This window comes from Crinia signifera, chromosome 6 (genome assembly GCF_055691185.1).
Source record: "Crinia signifera chromosome 6, ASM5569118v1, whole genome shotgun sequence".
In the NCBI taxonomy this organism is placed as follows: Eukaryota; Metazoa; Chordata; class Amphibia; order Anura; family Myobatrachidae; genus Crinia; species Crinia signifera.
The window spans coordinates 93,929,540-93,954,387 of NC_139222.1; the positions used below are offsets into that span (position 1 = coordinate 93,929,540).

At 43.9% G+C, this 24,848-nt stretch overlaps 1 protein-coding gene across 9 annotated transcripts in view; it reads right to left on the bottom strand.

Annotated features, from left to right (window-relative positions):
- NFATC2 (nuclear factor of activated T cells 2) overlaps positions 1–24,848 on the bottom strand; it is a 116,941-nt gene that overhangs the window by 32,895 nt on the left and 59,198 nt on the right. For 7 of the 9 annotated variants that reach the window (XM_083146495.1, XM_083146494.1, XM_083146496.1 and 4 more), the window contains exons 5-10: positions 24,641–24,697; positions 23,970–24,142; positions 15,484–15,624; positions 6,727–6,782; positions 4,888–5,014; positions 2,906–3,553 (exon numbers count right to left, since the gene is read on the bottom strand). In XM_083146495.1, coding sequence (XP_083002621.1) covers positions 2,906–3,553; positions 4,888–5,014; positions 6,727–6,782; positions 15,484–15,624; positions 23,970–24,142; positions 24,641–24,697 — 1,202 coding nt within the window. The remainder of the gene's footprint in view (positions 1–2,905; positions 3,554–4,887; positions 5,015–6,726; positions 6,783–15,483; positions 15,625–23,969; positions 24,143–24,640; positions 24,698–24,848) is intronic. The other 2 variants (XM_083146492.1, XM_083146493.1) reach the window with 2 other exon arrangements.

Sequence of the window (24,848 nt, forward strand, 5' to 3'; positions counted from 1 at the left end):
AGAAGTATAGGAAGGGAAGAACAGGACAGGAGGACAGGTGAGGTAAAGAGGTAGGGTGAGTACGTGAGGCAGGAGGACCCTACTCATAAGAGTTAACAGACTAAAAATAGGTGGGTGGACGAACGAAAAACAACAGGATAAGGGAACACCTCAGGAGAGTGGTAATGCACCTAAATCATTAATGAATTCCTAACACCTGGTAGACATTTCTGTTGATTCCAATGGGAACACCTCTTATACCCCTTTCCCACTGCAGCTCTTAAACGGTAAATTGCCGTTTTCCCCCCACAATTTACCGTTTAAGGCTGCAGTCGGAAAGTGCCAGAGTTGAAATACCGGTTAAAGTTAAACGGTATTTCAACCTGTTTAAAAAGCAGAGTCCTACACGTTTAAATACCGTTTTTAAGGCAGTGGGAATGCCTCTTAAACGGTATTTAAAATACCACACTACTTCCCCCTCCCCTGGTACCTGCCCTGTGCCCACCCTCCCCTGATACTTACCTGCGTGGGGTCCATACGGCGTCGGGGCAGTCCCTGCAGCTGATGGGAACTAATAGTTCCCACTATGCGCATATCTAATGAGTGCCGTGCATATCAATGAGCCGCTAATTACATATGCGCATATGTAATGAGTGGCTCATTGATATGCACGGCGCTCAGTAGACATGCGCATAGTGGGAACTATTAGTTCCCATCAGCTGCAGGGACTGCCCCGACGCCGTATGGACCCCGAAATTACCCTGCTGCACCACCAGCATCCACAGCACAGTGCCCATGTGGGATGGACGCCGGAGCGTCCCCACTGCCCAGCATCCAGAGGGACCCCAAGTACTGTGCCCATGCCAGACCCGATGCTTCCCCAGAAGTGCGTGAACCCCGCTGCACGGATCCCCCACGCAGGTAAGTATCAGGGGAGGGTGGGCACAGGGCAGGTACCAGGGGAGGGGGGGTATATTACTGGTTAATTACCGTTTTGTAGCTTTCACAAGGGGTTCAATGTGAAAGGTACAAAAAACTTAATTAACCAGTAATATACCGTTTACTACATGCAGTGGGAAAGGGGTTAAACCTGCTTTGACCCGTTTAAAGAACCGTTTAAAAAAACGGGTCAAAGCAGGTTTGGCAGTGGGAAAGTAGCATTAACTGTCTCCTTAATTTTTATTTATTTTTCTACCCATTGTAAAACAATTTACAAAGTTTAGGATAATACAAAATATTCCATATTAAATGCTTCATTACCTCCGTATTACTCCGGTATAGGTTGACAGTCAATAGGTCAACATCAAATGGTGGACATGCAAATGGTCGATATGGATAAAATGTCGACATTCAAAAGATCAACTGACAGAAGGTCTACATATGAAAATTTCGACATGAGTTTATCACTTTTTTTTTCTTTCATTCTTTTTTACGATTTCATACTTAAACATCCACACAGACTCTGACTGGGAACAGTAAAGTGTGCCAAATGCAGCAGCAGCTGATTCAGGCACTATACCTGAAGCATGGTGAAGGAACGCCCTACTCTAATTGGGGGTCCATGTCGACAGGTGTTGATATTGACAGCAAAAAAGAAGACAAACCTCATGTCTACCTTTTTGTGTCTACATTTTTCATGGTCGACCTTTTGATTGCCTACCTAGACATTGTAGAGTTTTCCATCCTCACCTATTAAATTACCTACCTATAAATGCACATTTCAATAATGTAAAGTGCCTTAGAGTATCCCATAGTTGCCGACTTCTATGCTGCCCTTTCCGGGAGAGGGGAGCCAGCTCAGTGAAGTAGGGGGGCGGGGCCATCGCCGGGAGGGGAAAGGGCCGGTTCGGGGGTGGAGCCACAGATGGGCTGCTCTATTGGCCCTATTTAGCCACGCCCCTGCAGTGCAATGTCGGTATTTCAGTCATCGCACTGCGGGGGCGGGGCTAAAATTACGCGATCGCATCATTTGACCCGCGGACCCCCCTGCCGGGTGGGGGTTCGCAGGTGTTGGATGGCAATGCGGGAGGGTTGCCCCCTTTCCGGGGGGGCTGGGAGGCGGACCCGATTTACGGGACCTTCCCGGTTATTCTGGGAGGGTTGGCAACCCTGGAGTATCCCACATAATACTCCCCATAACTATCATATTGCGATGTTTCGCTATAGTCACAATAAGCCATTCTTAAATCTTTTTAAACACCAGCTCCAGAGAAGGGGCTGCAGCACACCCACTGCCAGTGAGTCAGTTTGGAATGGCAGTGGGTGTGGCTCCCCTATTTGAATTGTGATTATTACTGTATTAGCAACATTTCCAACAAAAGTAATTTGTGTGATAAAAATCTATTATGAATATGTATATAATACATGGAATCCATCATGAGACTTTTAATACCCCTTGTATGATACATTATTATAATACCCATATACAATACAAAAGTGTTGTGTGTATATATAATTATTAGTCATTTGTGCCGCCATTGGCATAGTTACTGGAAGTTTTCCCACTACTTCCTGTGATGAAATTATAACGTTCTATCTTACACAAGTAACATCTGTTGTTCACCAAATGCAACTTTTTTTTACATAAAGAGGACAGAATTACATAGACATTTTGTATGTAGCACATGGGCTTACTGTATATACTGCATATACAATATGTTTTCTCTCTTGTAGAACTGCCAGGCAGAACCATTAGGTGTTTTGATTTGTTTGCACAAAAACGCCCTGCCATATTACTGTGAGGATTGTGAGTTTAGGACCACAGTGATCCCATAAAAATGTACACAGTGAAGGTTTGCAGTAAGGTGTCATATTTCCTATGTCTGCCATCCAGGGAGTAAAAAAATGTTTAATCTTCTAAATCACATTTACTAAGATCACGCCTACTGGCTATTCTATTGTAATTACAATATTTTAGGGTCCTTACCATCATCCAGGTAGGCCTGATCCAGGTTCTGCTCCTGCTTAACGGTGATGCCAGCGGGTGAGATTTCTTTCTGCTCTGTGACCAGGTGGCCATTTTTTGGAGACCGCTGGCTGTTGGACTGCTGCTGGATTACAGTAGGGTAGGGGCTGGGACTTATCCTCTGAGCCTGGCTGGGTCGTGTAAGATTGGGAGAGAAGTCGGAACACATTATATGCTGGAACTCTTGGTGGCTTCCACACCTCATCTGATGGTTGGTGGGAGAATACTGAATGACTGGAGATGGCTGTGGGTTGGCAGTAGACTGGATGGGAGAGCCAGTGTGGACAAGAACAGATCTGTGAGCATCTGGAATAGCAATCTGTGGAGCCACCAGGGGAGGCTGCCGATAGCCTAGCTGACTGGGGCTGAGACTTTTGCTTCTTTGGTAGACAGAAGGAGCCTGATGCGAATATCGGGAATCAGATGACTGAAGACCAGCTCGAATTTGAGACTGACATGAGACCAGGTTGGTCACCAAGCAGGAGGGAGAATCACTGCCCAGTAGATGCTGGGAGTAGTAGTTCTGAGGCACTGTTCCAAGCCCAGTATGTGCGCTGCTCCCCACTATGGAATGATATTCATCAAGAGGTTCGGTTTTAATAGATGGCACTGAAACAGTCAACAAGCACAGAACTCCTATTAGTAATGACACCTGCACACAGTGACAGACACAGCTACAAATGCCAGTAATCTCTCAACCTATTCATCATCACTTAAATATGATGTTACAACAAAAATTATTTAACAACATAATAGTAAAGTCTGCCACCTTGCTCAGCCAAGAGTGCCTGGAGTTAGGTTAGGTTAGTTAGGCACTTAGAAGGGGTGTTGGGATTAAGCTATGGGGTGGGAGAGTTAAGGTGCAGGGAGACTTGCCCACCTTCCCGGGGGGGGGGGGGGGGGGGGAGTCGGGAGGGGGACCCCATTTTTGGGAGCCTCCTGGCCATTCCGGGAGGGTAGGCAAGTATTGTTTATATTGAAGCAGATAAAAGCTCAGAGATATCAGTTACCAAATGTAAGATTTAGGGCCAGATGTATCAAGCTTCTAAGCTATAAAATGGAGAGTGATAAACAGCCAGACAATCAGCTCCTACCTGCCATGTCACAGGCTGGGTTTGAAAAATGTCAGGTAGGAGCTGATTGGTTGGTTGTTTATCACTCTCCATTTTATCAATTTTGAAGCTTGACCCATCTGGCCCTAAATGATTCCATTCATGGGAGGCATCATACATAGACATATATACATTTCTTCTGGGCACATGGAGCAAAGCGAATGTTTTTCTACAATCTATTACATTGTATTGCAATATATTACAGTATTTATGGCTTATGACCTGCACTAGACCTTCCTGCGCTATACACAACCAGTATGACTCATGGTGTGGAACCAGAATGAGGAGACAGGAGTCCACAATGACAATACCAAATGTTAAACCAGACACAGAGAAATGGACGTGTGACTCAGACATTAGACACTTCCCCAACAATCAAGTCATTTGTATTGGTGTATAAGAGAAAAATTGAAAGTAAAAAAAAAAACAATTGCTTTATATGCCATAGCACAAACCCTGAACTCTAGCTCTCCCACATAACAAGGACCGGGGGTTAGAAAGATTTTAACCTTTAATCCAACACAGCAGATGATCATAATGGTGAACACATGTTGGGCATTTTTGCCCAGTGTGTATGTAGAGCGATTATGTGAAAATCATACACACTGAGCAATTTTCATCAGGCCCAGTGATTTTCATCGGGGTGAACCAATTTCCACAGTAGAAGACTGTACAATGTGATTCACTCTGCCAGTAAAACAGGCTGATGGCCGGGGGCTGACATCGGTGAAGCTCGACCATACACACTAGGGGATTTTGAGCTACATTGAGCTCAAAATCCCCTAGTGTGTATGGGCCTTAAGACTACACATCTAACATACATATATTTACCTGGGATGTAAGTGAAGTGCTGGGCCTGGCTCCTTTTCCTTTTCCCATTTATGACATTAAAATTCACTTTCACCGGCGAGCTGATGTGCTTGTTGCGATATTCCGGCACCTCCACAAACAGCATACTCTAAAATAGTTGGAAAGAGATGGTTACATTCTGTAGAAACCCTCACCATTCATATTCACCCCTAGAAGGTGAACTTTGTTGTACATAGAATCTACCACAGCTATTGCAGACATTAACCTTGGACTAATGGCCAATATTACATAGAATTCATACCAGCAGAATGCTTATAGTGCAGCCTTCCCACAAAAACACATGTGTGCAGAAATTAGGGTACATAAAAGGTCATACAGAGCGGTTACTTTCTTCTATTCAACTTCAACATATAAGACTTAGAGCCAGGGCCGCGGACAGGAGGGTGCCCTGGGTACAGCTGTCCCAGGCCCCGGCCTCTGGAGGGGCCCGGGCAGCTGCCCACAGACCCCAGCCTCCCCCACCCGACGCCGGCAGCCAGGCATGCACAATACACAGTGCAGCCTGCAGAGCGCCAAGCCTAGTTCACAGATGGGCTCGGCGCTCTGCAGGCTGCACTGTGCAGTGTGCACGCCGGACCTGACTGTGGACACTGAAGGGGCCGGAGGACGATGCGCAACGTGGGTGATGGTAAGTAATGGGGACGGGGTAGGGTGAGGCGGGGTGCTGTCATGCGGGTGGGGCGGGCAGGAGCGAGTGGGGGGGAGCGGCCGGCCGGAGGTATGATGCTGTGCCGCTGGGGGCCCAGAATGTAGGTCAGTCCCGGGCCCCAACATTTCTAGTGGCGGCCCTGCTTAGAGCAGTTCCTGTTTGGTACATAAATGTTTCTTATTGATCTGAGTTTTGTGAAAATTTCTTGCAGACAATATAAACTGGTCATTGTTATTAGACTTGCTGTAACCTGCAATACTGGACATCATATTACTAGAGCAAGTTAAGATCGCTCTGATGCAGAGGTAGACGGCACGACAAGCAGCTGTCAGTGGTAGCTTTACCAAGGTCATGGCAGCGTTAGACCAGTGTCCATGCGTGAGCACAGAAAGGGGAGGGATTTACAGTTACCTGTAAATAACCTGCTCATTCTGTCACATGACCACCAGATCATTCAAGCTGCACTACCTATTGGCTTGTCAGGTCATGCCTCACCATAGTAGAGCATGAGTACAGATTAAATAGCGATAGTGCAGAGCTCTGCTTGTCACATCAAGCCAGTTTAGTAGCCCAATACAGCTGTAAGGGTAGCCACAAAGGTAGCACAGTACAGCTGTAGGGTAGCCCCAAGTCATTAGCCTAAAAGTGAACTAAGCATGGAAGCCAAGTCACCAGCATATCTGTGCATCAGGGAGACCAATCTATACAGTCAGATACCACATAATACAACATCATAGGCATACCCAGCCTGGGGAGAACCTGCAATGGAAGAAATGGAGGACTCTGCAGGAAAGGGTCAATGACCCATTTGTGTCCGCTCGGTGTTGTGCTTTCCTACAGCATTACATCCCATTTATTGGGAGCATACTACAACGCATAGCTCACTTTCCCTGCATATGTGTGTTGTCATAGATTTTCCCTAGACCCAACACTTCAAGATAGCAAGCTCATGTAATACACTGGCATTATTAAGCATATCCTTGTTATATAGAAACCTTGTTTTATGAAATAATAAAGCAGATCATTTTTATAGTTACTAGATAACATGTCTCCAATGTAATACATGCTTTACGGGTGAAAATTAATTTACAGTATAAGATGCTTTTGGGGTCTCCATGTGCTAAGACCCCATATTATCACATTGTACTTACAGACTGGCTTTTGTCTTTATCTACTGTGGCCTCCATCTCCCAAATCTGCTGCCCATCTAAGAAGACACAGACAAGAAATGGGTCAGACTCCGCTATTAACATGCAACATTAGAACACACTAACATTTTATAGCATGAAACTATCCGTTCTACTTATCCCTCATACTCCTGAGCTTAGTAGGTAGTTCAGTCTACAGTCTACTGAAAATTATCATGGATGTCAGTTAGGACCAGTGCATTGGTTCGCCTCCATGCCCCAAGCTGCTCTCGCCATAATGGCTTATATTGCCCAGCCTATGACAAGCATATTTTACTGTGCTGCGCTCATTTGGACACAGCACATAGATTCCTACTAAGAGCATCCACAAATAAATATGGCAACATTTTTGGCACAAGCAGGAGGGATTTATACAGAATTATGAAACAATGGTGCCAATGTATTTTAGTTATTTAACCAAGTGACATTAAGGAATTTCACTTCTCAGCTTTTTGGCAAAGATAAGGATAGTCCTAGAACAGTGATGGCTAACCTTGACACTCCAGCTGTTGTTGAACTACACATCCCAGCATGCCCTGCATCAGTTTTCCCATGGCCAAATAGCAAAACTGTAGCAGGGCATGCTGGGATGTGTAGTTCAACAACAGCCGGAGTTTCAAGGTTAGCCATCACTGTCCTAGAAGCCCCTCTGATCACAGATAGGCTTGGATACCTGGATGGACTGCAGAAAGCTTCCAAACGCCAGATCAGAATGCACCCCAGTATTAGACATCCATTTGTACCTGAAAATTTCTTGGGAGCAATGACCCCATAATTGATAAGGAAGTAGGCTAATTGATAAGGAAGTAGGCACAGCACTTGAAATGTGTCCTCCTAAACAGGGGTTTTAGCCTTCTGATTGGACAGGAACATTTTTTTTTATAATATTCCATTCCATTTACATTATACATTTCAATTGTGATATGTATGTCACTTCAGTATTTTGTTTTATATTAGATTATTTTAATAGGTAGGAGAGTGGTGTGGATTTCTGACTCCACGGAATCCCCCAGAAGCTCTCCATGAGGCAGCAAACTGTCCAAGCTCAGAGTAAGTCTAAGACGGAAGCCAAGTCAAAAGTACAATCCCTAGCTCAGTCAGTGAAACTGGCACTCCCTTGGACCTGAATGATGGCATCCACATGCACTTTAAAGTTTACTGTTCATTTTTTTTTGTACGTGATGGACAGCCCAAACCTTCAAGCATTCAACTCCGAATGGCTCCTGGAAAATCGATTATCTTTCTATACACACAAACTATTCTCATAACGTGTTTTCACTAAACGGTCAATTATGTCTGACGAGGGTGTTGAAAACACAAGCTCTCTAAAGGCAAAAAGATTATTAACCCTGGCGACAAAGCATGGAGCTGAGAAACGTTAAACAAAATGTTACGACATCCTGCATTGCAGACACACAAACCATGTTATGAATTTAGTGTGAATAAGATTGACATAAAGAAAGGAGATACAGTTGAACCAAACGGCTCTTCTACAAGTTCTGAGGAAATAAAATGCCCTTTCTTCTTATGACCGTGATTAAGGATTGTTGGTATATTTCAATTGTTTCATTTTATTCTGATAAAAGATTGTTGTTATCTCTCAGTGGATACCGAGCCACCGCAGGGCTGTGATGACAGAGGGAAACCAAACAACCCCGATAAGTTATGTGGATCACTTGCAGTGTGCAAATTTAAAGAGACAACAGAAGTAAAGTTCTTTCTTATCAAGTTTAAGGATATTTTAAAAATATATACATAAAAATGTCAAACTTTCAAAAGAAATGTTTTTCTCTTTGATTTACAGTTCTGAATGTCTATTTCCATAAAGGATAGGCACAAGAGCTATCAAGAGAAAGAAGAAACTGGAAGAATAATACCCAGACATGTACGGCCGCTGTGGCATCGCTGTGTGTTTCATATCTCACTCAGCTTCTTTTCCTGTATAAGACCACCCCCCAGACTCCTGTGTAACTAGCCAATAGGAGTGTGGGGGCGGGCTTATACAGGAAGTAGAATGGAAGCTGGAGTAATTGGAGCAGATACACTTACAAAGCTCTGACGCCATTTGCCACACGACTCGCGTGTTTCTAATATGCATGATATTGTAGTTATTTGGATGGGATAAACATGTAGACAAGGGTTTATAGGAATTAAATAGGCGGCCCAGTGTGAGAGTTTTCCAGGGACCTTCAAGCTTTATTATCCCCACTGCTACATGTGCTTTACCTACAGTACTTTATCATACAGTGTTCATTTTATCTGGATCCACAAACTATAAATATAGAATAATATTTACAGGAAGGACAATAAGGACAGTTGTTGGAATCCTGCATACTGCAATGTTCTTTAGCTACAGTATAGCCGAACCACACAATCATACATTTCTCACAACCTCTGTCTTGTGGGGCACCCTGGGACACATAGTTCAACAGCAGCTGAAGGCCCGACACACGAAGGTTGCTAAACCCTTCAGCATCACTTCCCCATACTTTCAGAAATACTGTTCCCATGACACTCCTACTGCTCATACATGTGACTGCACCGCTCAGAGCATTTTTCCAATCCAAATTACATTTCAGTTTGTCAGCGTTTGCTTAGTGCTTGAGCATAATGGCTGCAAATCTGTTATGAATAGAACCAATTAACAAATGAGGTTTAAGGACTATTCTGGGGAGGAAAATTCCGCTTTCAGCTTCTAATGATTTAAAACAACAAGGTAATAATATTATTACTGTAGTACCACAAGCCAATTTTGTGTTACTTATTAGTTGCATATTTAAATATATAACAAACAGGGCAGAGTTATTCTCCTTAATGTCCCGAATTAGAGTTGCACGTAGTCCATGCGTGGCTGTGGTTCTGGATTCCAGAACATTGCACTGTGAGAGCAGCAGTACCCAAGGCATTGCAATAGGTGGCTGCGCACATTCAAGGGTAACCCAGAAGAAATGATCCAGGTGTTGCTAGAGGATTGGGTTGGTTGAGATCCTTGTATTGGCAGATGACACCTGAGAAGTGCCTCAACTGTGAGTGGGAGCAAGGGTGTGTGTCAAATGATAAACTATTGCATTCTGGTCACTTATATGGTTTATACTGCCCAAATAGGTCAGAGAAAAGTCACTGTGAGTGGCTAGTCATAGCTGGTAACATCTACAGGCTGGTAGTTATGGTGGATATGTGGAATTAAGACTCATGGCCTACATTTTACATTACTTTTGTGGATTTATACTGTGTATGGCTGTAAAACATGGATATAAAGTGTAATGGTTGGTAGTCACAAAAGAAAATTTATGTTCTGATTGTCATGTTTTTCAGCATCAATTTGAACACCCTATTGGCCAGGCAGCTTTGATAACGGATAGGCTACAATGCCTAAAATTCAGGTAAGCTGTATATGTGACTCTATAGTTTGTAGTTATGGACATTTACTTTGTTCCCCCTTCTCTTTAAATTTAATGATATCAGAACATAATCCCGTAGATTAATTTTTATGCATCGTATTAAATAAATTGATTGCCATGTTTCACTCCATTACTAGAAATCATGAACATTTGTTTGGTCTACAACAAAATAATTTACCTCATTGTGAACAAGTGTTCTTTATTTGGCATTCAATTGTAAGGGGCAGATTCAATTAAGTGTGGGTTTTACTTCATGCGTAGGGAAGCAGCACCTGATTGAATAGCCCATTTAATTGAATCTGTCCCTAAATGTCTACCAAATTCAAATACAACCAGATTCTGTCAATGATTGTCAGCAGAAACATCACTATTTCCATCATCTTCCTGTTTCCTGCTCTCTTATACACTTATCTGGTCCCTCAATCTTTCTAAAGTGATAATTCAATTGAAAGAAAGTAATGCGGTTTATCAACTAATCTGCACATACAGCAAGGAAGCTATATAAATGTGCAAATATATCAGATTATAAGACAAACATTGAAAAACATACAATAACTTGTTTGATTTCCAGTTCATATACATTTAACAACTTAGAGCTGGATTCATTTAGCTTTATTTACCATGGACTAACTGATTCCTCTGGACTATTCAAGTAGACCTGCAATAAGACTGCAGGCTGCAGTTAATGCAGTTTCGGTTTCAGCTTGCCCTGATTGTTGGGGCAGCAAGACGAAATTCTGTAGGTAAATTGCCACATGACTCAATGGGCTGTATAATTGAATAACTCCAGGCTACAACCTTTTCCCCCCCCAAGAGTAAAAAATTAGTAATTTAGCATGGAGTTTCCAAAGGTATATGGCAGCACTGTGGTCAGGACTGCATTACTGTTCTGGTCCTTAGTAGATTCAAAACCTAGGGGGAACTCTCAGAATTCAGAAAACTGTTTTACGGTTTTTACTAATGTATTCACCACAGAGCAAAGTCTTGCCTCCTCCTACACCAGTGGTCCTCAACCTCTGCCCCTGGACCCCCAAACAGTGCACGTTTTCCAGGTCACCCTGCAGGTGCAGAGGTGCACTCATTATTCACCGACATATTTTTAAAAGATCCACAGGTGGAGACCTGGAAAACGTGAACCGTTGGGGGTCCTGAGGACCGAGGTTGAGAACCACTGTCCTACAGTAATTATCTGCCTGCAGTTATAAATGTAATGGCAGCCAGGGAGACCAGAGGCTTGATCTCATCTCCTGGTTTACAGCTGAAGGCAATGCTAAACTGATACATGGAGATGGTCCATCTTTTGCGTGTGGAGTGTATTGGGCAAGACAGTGAAATATATGCATACTCAATTTCTCACTTTGTTGACCATACACAGACAGTAAATCTGCAGCTGGCATAGGGTTGGTGCAAGTTCTGATGGAATAACTGTAATGTCTAAGACACACCAGGTCCTACTACACAGTTTATAGTTGGCCAGGGGGCATCTAAGTCCTTGGGCATTGCTACGTATGGATGTACACTGGGGAAAGACTACATAGCGGCATTTGTATAAAGCCGCATATGAATGACCATCAAAAGAAGCAGTGGTGACCGCATCTTCCTCTAACCTTGAGTCAGGTCCATAATGTGTATACTAAAAACATCATGATTTTCACGCAAGAAAGCACTCCAAATAGTATAAAAAGGTATCCAGCCTTTAGGTCGACATCATATGGTCAATAGGTCAACATAGACAAAAGGTCACCATGGCAATGGTCAACACATAAAAGTGTTAACATGGACAGGGAACAGTAAAGTGTGCCATAAGCAGTGGTAGCAGAGGGATCCTGAAGCATGGCAAGCGAAGCGGGCCATGTCAGGGGACGCAGAAGACTAATTTGGGGTCCATGACATGAAATCTACAAATGGACACCAAAAAACACATGAAAACTCATGTCAACCTTATCATGTGTCAACCATTTGGTTTTAACCTATTGACCATCGACCCTTTATACCACAACCATAGTATAGTAATAATAAATGATGAAGATATACAGTAGGTTTATAAAAGCAACTAACAGTAGAATTGCACCATATGATGGACACATATCAGAGTAAATCGGAACCTGCACATCTCTATTTAAAATAAGCTGAAGATATGTTTGACTTGTACGCAAATACCCACATGCAGTGGCGTAGCTACGTTATGGGCTCCCCCCCCCCGCCGTTAGGGGGGGCGCCCCCCCTCGCCGCCGCCCCGCCAAGCACCCCTACCCCCCTGCCCTGCCGCCTCGCCGCCTATGCAAACCCCCCCAATCCCCCACAGCCTTACCTATCGCGCTGGTCCCGGCGGCTCCGTTCTTCTGCTGAGGACCACCATAAAATGGCCGCCCCCATACAGCAGACAGTTTCAGAGAACTGTGTGCTATATGGGGGCGGCCATTTTGTGGTGGTCCTCAGCAGAAGAACGGAGCCGCCGGGACCAGCGCGATAGGTAAGTGACAGTCTGCGGGGGATTGGGGGGGGTTTAACTATAGCACCACAGCCCCCGGCGCCCCCACATGCACAGCGCCCCCCCCCGCGCGGTGGCGGGGGCTGCGGTGCTATAGTTACGCCGCTGTCCACATGGCATTACCAATATTACACAGGACTGATTGTGTGGCATACCTGCTTGGAGTAGGCTGATAAATTGTGTACATCACTCCATACATAACGCTACACAGCTCACAATTTAAGGCACTTATGTGCATGGCTGGGTCCTGCTGACCAAATAAAAACAGGCCCTAAAAGCTTGTCCTCCCCCTCTGCTTACTGTTAATAATAACACCAAACACAATATCATAAGTATTCTCCTAGCAGCTGGGATGCTTCATAATAATACACACACACACATTCTGTAAACAAATACATTCATACTCCGCTTCAGAATACTGGGAACCAGCAACGAAATGAGTCACATGGAGGTTCTGACTCAGAGGGAGAATAGGGAATTTCTTGCTCTATGCCAGACTATTATAACATCTGTGGCTTTCAGCAGGTGATGGGCATTTCTTTCTGTAGTTTCTTCCAAATGAGTTAAAAAAAAATTATGCTTTGAAGAAATTCTGTTTCAGAGCAGATTAAGTACAAGGCTGGTGTTTATGTGCACCCTGTATACAGGACAGTGCCAGAAAGCCAGAGTAAATGGTGGATTCTTGCGTTAATGAGGATTTACCATCTGTAAGATTCCTTAAGTACTGTGTCATGAAGGAACCTTCCAAAGCACTAGATTCCACCCCGTCTCGCTGCGTTTCTTATAGCTATAGCAACTGGCTTGCAGCAGCTGTTTCTCAATCAGAGCTCTTAGATTTTTTCCTGTTTTACAATGTTTTTTTGGGATATCCCCAATGACATCAGAGTGAAGGCTGACCTTCTGTATAGTAGAGATTTATGCAATGCAAGTGTGAGATCGGGTGCAACAGGTCGCACATCTGGCTGCCCATTACACTATCTCGCTTTTTCTATATAAATATAACTGTAACTTACAAACAATACATATATAATATGTATTCTACACTATTTAGAGACCAGTGATTGGACACATCCGCACAAGTGAAATATTGTGCTCAGACATATTTTTGGAGGTATACAACTTTCAGGACAGATGGATGTGTTTGAGGATTGCCAGGAGAACGTCTGATGCAAGAGTGTACGGTAGGCACAGTAAAGCCAGGGACGGTGGAAGGCATCGCAGCCTGCCGCTCACCCACTCCACGGAGTGGGGTCGCCGGGCGATGAGATGCCATTCATCGGTCCTGCATCTACATATAAAGATTCGCTCCACTGGGGGGAGGTGCGGCAGCCCCACTGCTCACCTGCTCCACGGGGGAGACCGGTTCACCCACTGAGTTGCTCCACGGGACCTGCTACGGCACAAGTCAGCGGCAGTGGGGTGTGCCGGCGCCACTCACCTGGCTTCACGCGGGGGGGGGGGGGGGTTTGACCTACTACCAGGTGCGACCTCCAGTGGCCGGTGCCCACAGGCAAATGCCTAAAGCTGCCTAGTGGTGGCACCTGCCCTGAGTAAAGCATGGATGTGGTGAAGTTACGCTGTGGGGCTTTTTAGCTGGTTTTACAGAACATTCAGTAACCCAGACAAGCTGGTCATCTAAGAGTCCACAGGCTGGATTTAACGAGGTGCGGGTGCGGCAGCCATGCAGGATGCTGGACGAACTGTGATTTTTTTTTAAAGTATCAGTCAATTACAAGGCAAAACCATGCATTGTTTGTAAATGACCGCCCCTTTAAAATAACCTCAGTGTTCTACGGGCACCACACACGGCTGCCAGACTCGCACCACTTTACATCCGACTCCAGATCTTAACACAAATGCCACCCTGTCCTACCCATTTGCAACTCACATGCTACTTTGACATCCCCCCCGCATGTCTCAAAACATTTACTTGCAGAGTTGGATCCCGAAGGGGAAAACTCCTACTTCGCTCCATTGTGACAGCATAAGGCAAAGATGTTGTACCCATAGAAACTAGTCTGACATTAGCGGTGTCAACTCCAAGTTAGACTGAAGGAAGCGAATTGGCTGCTATAAGTTACAGCATATTGCTTTGTATTCTATACACTACATACAAATGGGGTATTTTTGCAAATTTACAGACAAATGTAGACACAACTATGACAATAGACATTTACCACTTAAAATATACACAGAGAAAAAATAAAGAGCTTGTCTACTCTACCATAAATGATGAGTATATGCCGCTGTAAATTTCCATTGACCACTGTATATTTATGTGTGTGCCGAAACACTATAAGCGGTACCCCAAGATTTTGAACCTGAGTATCATACCGCTCCTCACCAAGCACTAAACACCTGTTCTCTACTGTTTTTAGATTTCCCCAGTATTAAAACATATTTAATTATGTGTAAAGAGTCCAATAACAATGACTCCTAATCTTATGTTTTTGCTTGTGAACACTTGAGATTCTGAAATAAACATTAAAAAAAAAAAGGTTCTGCCAATAGGTAGAAAAACTATGAAATTATAGGAAAAAAGTATATAAACCCACATAAAAACTGAAACAAACAAAAAAAAAACAAATTCTGTAGAAAAGGAGATAAAAAAAAAGTGATTTCCAACTCTGTTCCCATAGAAAAGAGGACATTGAGCCTATTCACAATGCATGCTACTGCTCTGGTCAGTTATTTACAGCTGTTGGGGTACTATGCACCATTTTCTGTTGTCTGCTACTGTACCTCATGGAACCCCTCTGCTAGTAGCACATGGGGGACATGGCAGTGAATGAGTACAATGGAGACAATTGAAAGTTCTCAACTCCTTACCAGACGTCTTCTCTGTGAAAACAACTTTGGACTCCGCTGTGAAGTTCTGCCCTGTCAGAATCATTTGCTGCCCACCGTATACAAGACAGCTGTCAATGTCCTGCCTCTCCACCAGAGGGAGTTCATGAGCAGATCTTTGAGCTGTAAATACACAAAAAGAAATCCAATTTTCTATAACCGTAATGAAAGGCACATTTACAGTGATACAGTAGCTTTTAAAAATATGAAATATGTAATGGTTGTCTGAACCTATTTTAACATGTATTATGTAAGATCTTAACTCGCTCTGACTAGCTGAGAACCCCATCTTTAGATACCACTTCTAGTTGTGATATTCAGTGATAGAAAACATCTGCTGGGCCCATCTAATCTACAATAAAAGTTTTATGAGTCACAGAGCCTCTCAAGCAGTACAAAGCTGCTATGTTTGCAAAACACACAGATCAGAAAACAAGGTATCCCTGCCAGCCAATGGGCTGCAAGGCTCTGGGGTAACTAACCAAAAACCACACAGAAGCAAAACCCCAAATGTTCACATGTCTCAATAGACCCTAAAAGTTTGAGCTTGGGTTTCATTAATGTGACACTTTTGGGGCTGATTATGCAAAAATATGAGAACTGAGGTATTCCAAGTCCGCAGCTTGCCAGTACAGAGCCCATTTCTCTGGGAAGGAACCAAGCCTTTCCCAGAGATCCTATCCTCATGTGCGCTGCCAGACTGTGATCTTGACTCTTATGATGTGTATTCAACTCTCTGCAGCTGCTTCACACACACACACTCACACACGCACACCAGGAATAATGTAATTACTATAGGCAGGTGCCAGAAAGTGCACTGTGCACCACAGCAGGCAGAACAGCCCAACAACCAGATACCCCAAGACTATAGTAAAATACAAGCTCTACAACATACAGCGCATCCAAAAAGTATTCACAGCGTTTCACTTTTTCCACATTTTGCTATGTTACAGCCTTATTCCAAAATGGAATATATTCCTTTTTTTTCCCTTTTGTTTTTCCACACAATACTCCATAATGACATGAAAAAAAAGTTTTTGGGAGATTTTTGCAAATTTATTAAAAATAAAAAAACTAAGAAATCATTTTTTCAGCCATGAACCTCAAAATTGGGCTCAGGTGCATCCTGTTTCAACTGATAATCCTTGAGATGTTCCTATAGCTTAATTGGAGTTTACCTCTGGTAAATTCACTTGATTGGACATGATTTAGAAAGGCACACACCAGTCTATATAAGGTCCCACACTTGACAGTGCATGTCAAAACAAAAAACAAGCATGACGTCAATAGAATTGCCTGTAGACCTCCGAGACAGAATTGTCTCAAGGCACAAACCTGGGGAAGGGTACAGAAAAATATCTTCTGCTTTGACGGTCCCAATGTGCACAGTAGCCTCCATCATCCATAAATGGAAGCAGTTTGGAACCACCAGGACTCTTCCTAGAGCTGGTGGCCAATTAAACTGAGCAATCGGGGGAGAACCAAGAACCTGATGGTCACTCTGTCCAAACTACAGTGGAGAGAGGAGAACCTTACAGAAGGTCAACCATCTCTGCAGCAATCCAAAAATCAGGCCTGCATGGTAGAGTGGCCAGTTTGAAGCCACTCCTTAGTAAAAAGCACATGGAAGCAATGTTCCCTCTAATTTTACGAAGGCTGTGTGCGGCAAAAGATTTTGGCTGTGCAACTTTGGAAGGAAATTAAAATTTTTGTGCGTCACTTATATATAACTGGAAAATGACATTCAGCATTTGTGTTAACTTTACTTCAAAATTATATTAACATTTAAACATTCAAAACACAGCACACAATGTAGTTAATGGGTGAAATTTAGTCCACAACTGCAAAAAGGGACCACTGCTGCTTTGTGCGCTCTGTTGTAATGTCTGTGCGCAGGCTCGGCGAGTTGTGTGCGCGCGCACGTGCGCACAGCTTAGAGGGAACACTGCATGGAAGCCCACCTGAAGGCCTCTTAGAACATGAGAAGCGGTATTTGTGTAATAGCACGGCGCCCGTTACGTAGTTAGCGTAGTGTCCCTGTTAGAATCAGCGTAGTGTTCGCGCAGCCAGCGTAGTTAGCGTTGTCAGTCAGAAGTAGCTTAGTGTTCCCGCTAGCATAGTAAGCATAGTCAGAGTCCCTGTCAGAAGTACCGTAGTGTTCCTGCGGCCAGCGTAGTCAGCGTCCCTGTCAGATATGTGTTCCTGAAACACCCCCACTATCCACGCCAGCCCGAAGCGTGGCGAGTGCAGCGTTACGCGCCCCCCCGACATGTTCATACCCCCACTATCCACGTCGGTGTGGAGAGGATTTTATAAAGTGTGGGGAGCCACTGAGCCCGAAGCGTGGCGAGGGGACGCGGAATACATGTAAAGTAATCCGCGTCCACTTGCCACGCTTCAGGCTTGGTGGCTCGCCACACTTTATAAAATCAACTCCACGCCGATGTGGATAGGGGGGGTATGAACAGGTCGGGGGGGACGCATAACGCATGCGCTCGCCTCGCTCCGGGCTGGCGTGGATAGTGGGGGTTTGAAAAGTAGGGTCTCCCTGAAGTGGACACGGGCAGGGTTGTCGTACCCTGCCACAATAATACTGAGACGCAGAAGCGTCTGAGACGGCGCCCGCATGATCCCCTCTCTGCCGGCATCCACCAGTGCAGGGGATCTGGCGGTTACCGGCGCTGTGTGAGAGGCGCTCACTAGGCTTGCCATGGACGCTGGTGTCAGAGATGGGCTGCTGTGGAGTCACTACGCTAACTACCCTAGGCAGTCATTGGGCTGCCCTGGAGTCACTACGCTAAGTACGCTAGGCAGCCATTGGGCTTTGATGACAGCGTAGCTTAGCCTACGCTGAAAACGTAGCGTAGCTGGGCGCCGTGCTTTTACACAAGTATCTGAGAAACAAAGTTCTCTGATCTGATGAGACAAAAATTGAACTATGGTATGAATGCCAGGTGCCATGTTTGGAGGAAACCAGGCACCACTCATCACCAGGCCAATACCATTCCTACAGTGAAGCGTGGTGGTGGCAGCATCATGCTGTGGGGATGTTTTTCAGCAGCAGGAACTGGGAGACTAGTCAGGATAGAGGGAAAGATGAATGCAGCAATGTATAGAGACATCCAGGAGGAAAACCTGCTTCAGATACTTTGAAATAAGGCTGTAACAAAATGTGGAAAAATTGAAGCGCTGTGAATACTTTCTGAATGCACTGTATGTGGCTCTGTGTACTCCAGCAATTTGTATGCATATCATTTCTAACAATGTCTTGGGCAACACTGAACTAAAAAAAGTATATGTATCAGACTAAATTTATATAGTACATACAACATATTGTAAATAATGTAAAAATAAGAGACCTATGATAAGCAGATATGTTGGAATATGTTTGATATGTTTAGAAACATGCCCGATTTGAAGAACAGAAGATATCAAGGCTAGGATAAAGTTATAAGAGATGTAGCCAGGTCCATTTCCAACTGTATGGGCACCTAGAAATAAGGTGCCCATACTGGCTGATGACACAAAGCAGTCTTGTGTCCTTCTACAGAAAGATCTAGCCACAATGGAGAACTGGACCATGGCCCTTATTCAGATCTGATTGCAGTACAAATTTGTTTGGAAAATGGGCAAAACCATGTGCACTGCAGGTGGGGCAGATGTTACATGTGCAGAGAGAGCTAAATTTGGGTGGAGTGTGTTGAAACTGAAATCTAAATTGCAGTGTAAAAATAATGCAACCAGTATTTACCCTGCACAGAAACAAAATAACTCACAAATCTAACTCTCTCTGCACATGTTACATCTGCCCCACCTACAGTGCACGTGGTTTTGCCCATTTTCCAAACAAATTTGTACTGCGATCAGATCTGAATAAAGGCCCATGAGAGGGATGATTAAATAGGACACAGAGTTGTGATGGAATAAGCTCCAAAAACGATATAAGCATTTGAAATGCTAGATTTGTTTACTTGTAAAAGGGACCTAACTAATATCTTTACATCCATCCAAGATACAGTAAATAGCAACTTTGTAGCAATGGAGTCGGTCAAATTTTCGGACACTTTTAGGTCCCATTCAGAACAGGCTTCTATGCGACCACCCACACATTAGCGGCAGAGCCACAGCCATCGAGTCCTACCACATTAGCGGTAGGGAGGGACTGGCAGATTTTGGTCAAGAACACATACCTAACAAAGTATGTGTTCAGACAGTGTGGCTGTGCCGCCCTGTGTAACACTGGAAATACGGTCGGCAGTGGTCGGATTCTATTTTGCAGGATCTGGCCCCACCGCTGTGTGTGACACCCCCTTCCTCCTTGCAGCCAAGTGGGTCCCACTGAACAGGACATGCTTGGCCACTGTGTGGCCAAAGCCTTATGCTTAATCTGTTTCTTGTTACGTATTTTAATACCTGTGCGGTTAAAGTCGCAAACAAGCATTTCTAGTACACTGTGGGCAGGATGCAGCACTACAAAAAAACGCATCCAAACTCAGAAAATGCTTTTTTCCAGAGAGCGGTCATTTGCTTAAAATGTCTATGCATACGGCGTTTGCCAATGCCAGTAAGAGTTCTCCTTTGAAATAGAAAGACTTTCATGTTCAGGACACGGGAGTCCTTCTGTGCATGCATCAAATGAGGCACGCACAGCAGGTGGTGCAGGGAGGGATCCCTCTCAGGGCCAAATGTGAATAGATTCCCATTAGCTTTGATAGAGTTGCCTACCGAAACTAAGCTCCAATTTGTACTGCATTCCAGAACCTGTTGCATATGCAGTAAGAGGCCAAAAAGCCCGAAACCACATTTTGCTGACAACACAAATTTGCTGCCTCCCGCTCTGGGTGTTATGTAAACACATCTTCTTTCACAATGAGGGAATCGTTTTTGCTTTCAATATTTAACGAGGGGTTAACATACATGGGGGCAGATGTATTAAGCTTTAACAAGAGATAAATGCAAGGGCGATAAGGAGAGATAAACGCCCAGCCAATCACCTGCTAACTGCCATGTCACAGCCTGTGTTTGAAAAAAGTCAGTAAGGAGGTGATTGGCTGGACCTTTATCGCTCCTTATCACCCTTGCATTTATGTCTTGTTAAGGCTTAATAACACTGCCCCATGGAATGCTGTCTTTCTAAAGCTTTATTACTTTATAGTTTTGGGGATTATTTTTCGTAGAGAAATTATATAGGCATTTTCATCATGGATAGGGCTTTTGCTTATGTAAGAAGCTCCCTGTAAATAGTCTTCCCCAGTTACCCATGTGCAAAGGGGAGACCTATTCAACAAGTACAACATGACACCTACATGGAAAGATGCATTATAATAAAAAGCAAAAATTTTATATCAATAGATTTTATTTTGATTTTTAGTTAAACTGCAACAGAAAGCATAATTCCCGGCTTTCATAATTCCCGGTGTGTGAAGCAGGTCACATACAGAATGGACCATGACTATGCTGGGGCCCAGAGCATTGCTTAGCTGCTCTGATGACATCAGTTGTAGCTGATTGGCTGGATATTATCACCTTGTAGCTCCAATTCAAGCTTCAAAAGGTATAGTATTTTGTAATCATGTGCATTGTGATACAAATTGTACACAACAGGAGAATGCTGATATCAACTATTAAAATATTGATTATGAATTCATTAAAAACCTAGAATTATAGGTCATCAACGTAAACCTGAAATCTGTAGGACCAGAGCTCACAGCTTTCAATATGCAGTATTTAATGTCTAGATTACAGATACCGCAGCCCGGCCTCGTTTATCCTGTAATGCTGATGTTTATGTCACCTTCTGTGCCGTCAGGTAAGTATACTTCAACGCTGAGGTGACTTAATTTCTTTCCTTCTTTCCAGGTATTCACACGTAAGTATGGTATAACAGGGTTTTTTTTTATTTATAGAGTACAACAGTTACGTATACCATAACCTTCAACTTGACAATAAGGATGGCAAACATTTGCCCATTACAGTAATAATTACAATACAATGCAATATTTTATTTCCACCGGAACATGAATCCCATGACAGGAACCGGATCCTCCTTGCTGGTTGTCGCCTTACTATTTCCACAATCTTACCTTACTGTTTATCATGCATTAACATAAACGTCCATTAGCAACTTCACACTGTTAAGTGTATAACACTGTCACTATATATATATAACTTCTGTTATGTCTAAGTGTTATTATTGCGCAATAATATTGCCTAATGATATCTATTTTCGTTGCTAACCAGCTATTCTATTCTCTCTTTTAGACTACTGATACAACTTCTATTTGCTCCCTACTATCAGGTAAGCATGGGTACAATACAACCTTATTATATGTAAATATTCTAACCTACACGTAACTGTCCCGGAATGTCAATTCCTGTGTTCCTATTTGAGTCCGGCGGTAGTTTTCACTGTGCACAGGCTTGTATATGTAAACGGATAACAATGTACAGCAGTATGAGCGGAAAAGGTGCTAGCTAGCCTTAGTAAATCCTCGAGCTGTCCCTTTTTCCTAAGATGCTGGAGAGGATATTTTCCTGGGGCGTCCCCTGACCGTTGGGTCGGGTTTAGCCCAGTTACACCTGATTTTAAGTAGAGATGGCACTGTTCCTGACGGGTGTACTCCTCTGGATAGTTGGTTACTAGCACCGCAGGGGCGTCCCCTGGCATACGCCGGGTTTAGCCCAGGTGAGTAATTTCCTTTATAGCGGGCTGGCTGATCCTGAATATGGGAGCTAAAGGTAATTCTCTCTCACTATGCCTCGCTATCTCCCTCTGTCGGACCCTGTATAACTGGAGTGCGGTTGGGATGCTTTTCCACTAACACAGGACCAAGCTCAATCAAGTGCTGCGTCACTTAGGAACTCCTAGTTAAATCTAGTCTCTTATATTGCGGCCTCCCTGCAACTTACAGGTTAATACCTATGTGTCCTGCTTTCTGTGGGCTGGTCGCTAGATGGCGCTGTCTCTAGCCCAATGGATTAGCTAATGGGGCGGGACTCACCACCATGGCTGACACCCCCTCCGACCTCTCTCCGGCCTGTCAATTCGCTGCTGCGTCACTCCGGACCGGCCCTCCGTGGATGACGTCGGCTATGGAAGATGCCGCGGCTGTCGCTGCACGCCGCTCTCTGCTGCCGATCACGCCTCTGAATTTCGCCGCCTCTCTCTCTGTCCTGAGACCAGACGCCGCAGGTGTACCCGGCACACTCCAGCGAGCTGCAGTACCCGGTGGACGAAGCTTCCGTGACTCCCCGGACAATCTCTCCGGTAAGTATTTACTTCTGTCCCGGCAGTCGCATTAACCTGCGTCCTCTCCCTGTCTCCGGTCACTACGCACTAAAAACTCCTGCGCCAGAGCTCCAAACTGTCAGCGCTGTTAACCCCCCGGTTCTCGCGCCTGGCAGCCGTTGTCTCCCTCCAGCGCGGACCAGATAACTTTATTAGTTCAGCCCGTGCTGCACACTGTCCCGCGAGGGGTCTGGTATCATGCTGGGGTTTATGCCCAGTCCCTGTACAGCACGCAGGCTATACCAGTACTTCTCTCCTAAACTTAGTGCACTATTATCGGCTCCACATAGATATAATAATAACAATATCCACATATATACAATCATAACAACATGTTATAGTGACCAGGGGAGACTGTCACATTTATCTCTTCTTCTCAACAAACAAGAGAAACTACTCAGGAAGTCGCTTGTGGCAGATCAGGCCAAGGATAAGTTGTCGGAGTGTGCATGATTCAATAGCAACAATCCACACACAGAAGCCTGTGTTGGAACCATGACAGCTCTGATCATTAAACCTTGTCATTACTCATCACGAGTTTTACAGGGGTGCTGCAAACTGTTGCATAATGAAAAATATAAAAACATCTAAAGTTTGTTCCAAACTTAAGAAAGGTTGCAGTGTATTGAGTTTATTACTGCCAACTAAAAGAAAGAAGAAAAAAAAACACTCAATAAAACAACAGTTTAAAGTGAATAAACTCAAGAAAGGATTTTTTTGCTCAACCAATCCAGGAGGAAATTGCTTGAAACACATACGATGTTAGTTACTTACTAACATGACTTTACTGTCTAGAGCAGGGTGAGTGATTACCATGGAGACCAGACACAATCGTTCTTATTTATTGCATCTGACAACAGTAAGAATAAACAGGTTTCCAAACTTCCTTCATTTTCTGTTATGTCTTTATATTGTCTGCTCTGTGCATGGATACAGATGTACTGAGAAAGCAGCTGTATTCCAGATCGGTAATAATAAACCACACTGCCTGATGATATAAAGGCCTGGTCATAATAAACCACAGCCGAAAAAAGGTTCAAGTGGGACACACACAAGAAGAAAAAAAAAACAGCTATCTGAGGTCGAGAACCCATTGAAATAAATGTAAACATATCGTGTTGGCAATGTAAGGACAGGCAGACCACAAGACAGACTAGTCAGGGAAATGAAGCATGCTTACAGCATTCTATAGGACTGGATGCAACCTGCAGTGAGACAATTCTCCCGCTGGCCTCCGGGATGTGCACTCGGAAGACGAGGCGCACTCTGGTGTTCTTTCTCCCAATGTCAGTCTCTCCTTTTCTCAACTCGATGTCTGCGTTTTTTAACTTTAGAATCCCAGCACAATCGATACTGTAAGAACAGAAAATGTCTAATTTTAAGTTTCAGAATACATAGCTCAGGTTACACTCTACAGTTTTGATGGCCTATGATGCAGTAGTAGTAACGGAACTGACCAAAAACTTTAATTAACACATTTTTCCCTTAACATATATTAAATTATATGACCGTGTCTTATGGGTGGATAGCATACTGTATATTTAATCAGAGAACTAGAGGATATTGGTTTCTAAACCCTAAATCAAGGAACTGTAGGTTCCGGACATGCTATTGACTCGACTTCCACCACAATGCTCCCAATAGCTGTGTGCTTACAGATTAAAAGAGGACACTTGAGTCATTGAACACTTATGAAAAGTGACATGTTTAGCACAGTTAGTGTAAAAAGGCACATAAAGAAATCTTAAAAAGATCTGATTCCTTGGTTAATATGGGCAAAACAACACTACGCCTTTGCATCAGGGTTCCCTATTGTTGCATACAGTACATATATATAAAAAAAATGCACACCTATACTTCCTGATCTTTCCAGGAGTTAGAGTGGATTCCACGCTGTCCCTTGTATCTCTGTACAGTCAATACACAATTTGAGACACACAGATTACATCTTTACCAAACCAATAGTTTGGAAACAGTCTGTTTATGGCCTACCCCACGCAATTGCTTCAACAACCTCAGGGTTGTGACATGAGAGCGGAAAAATACATTTATTAGTGGA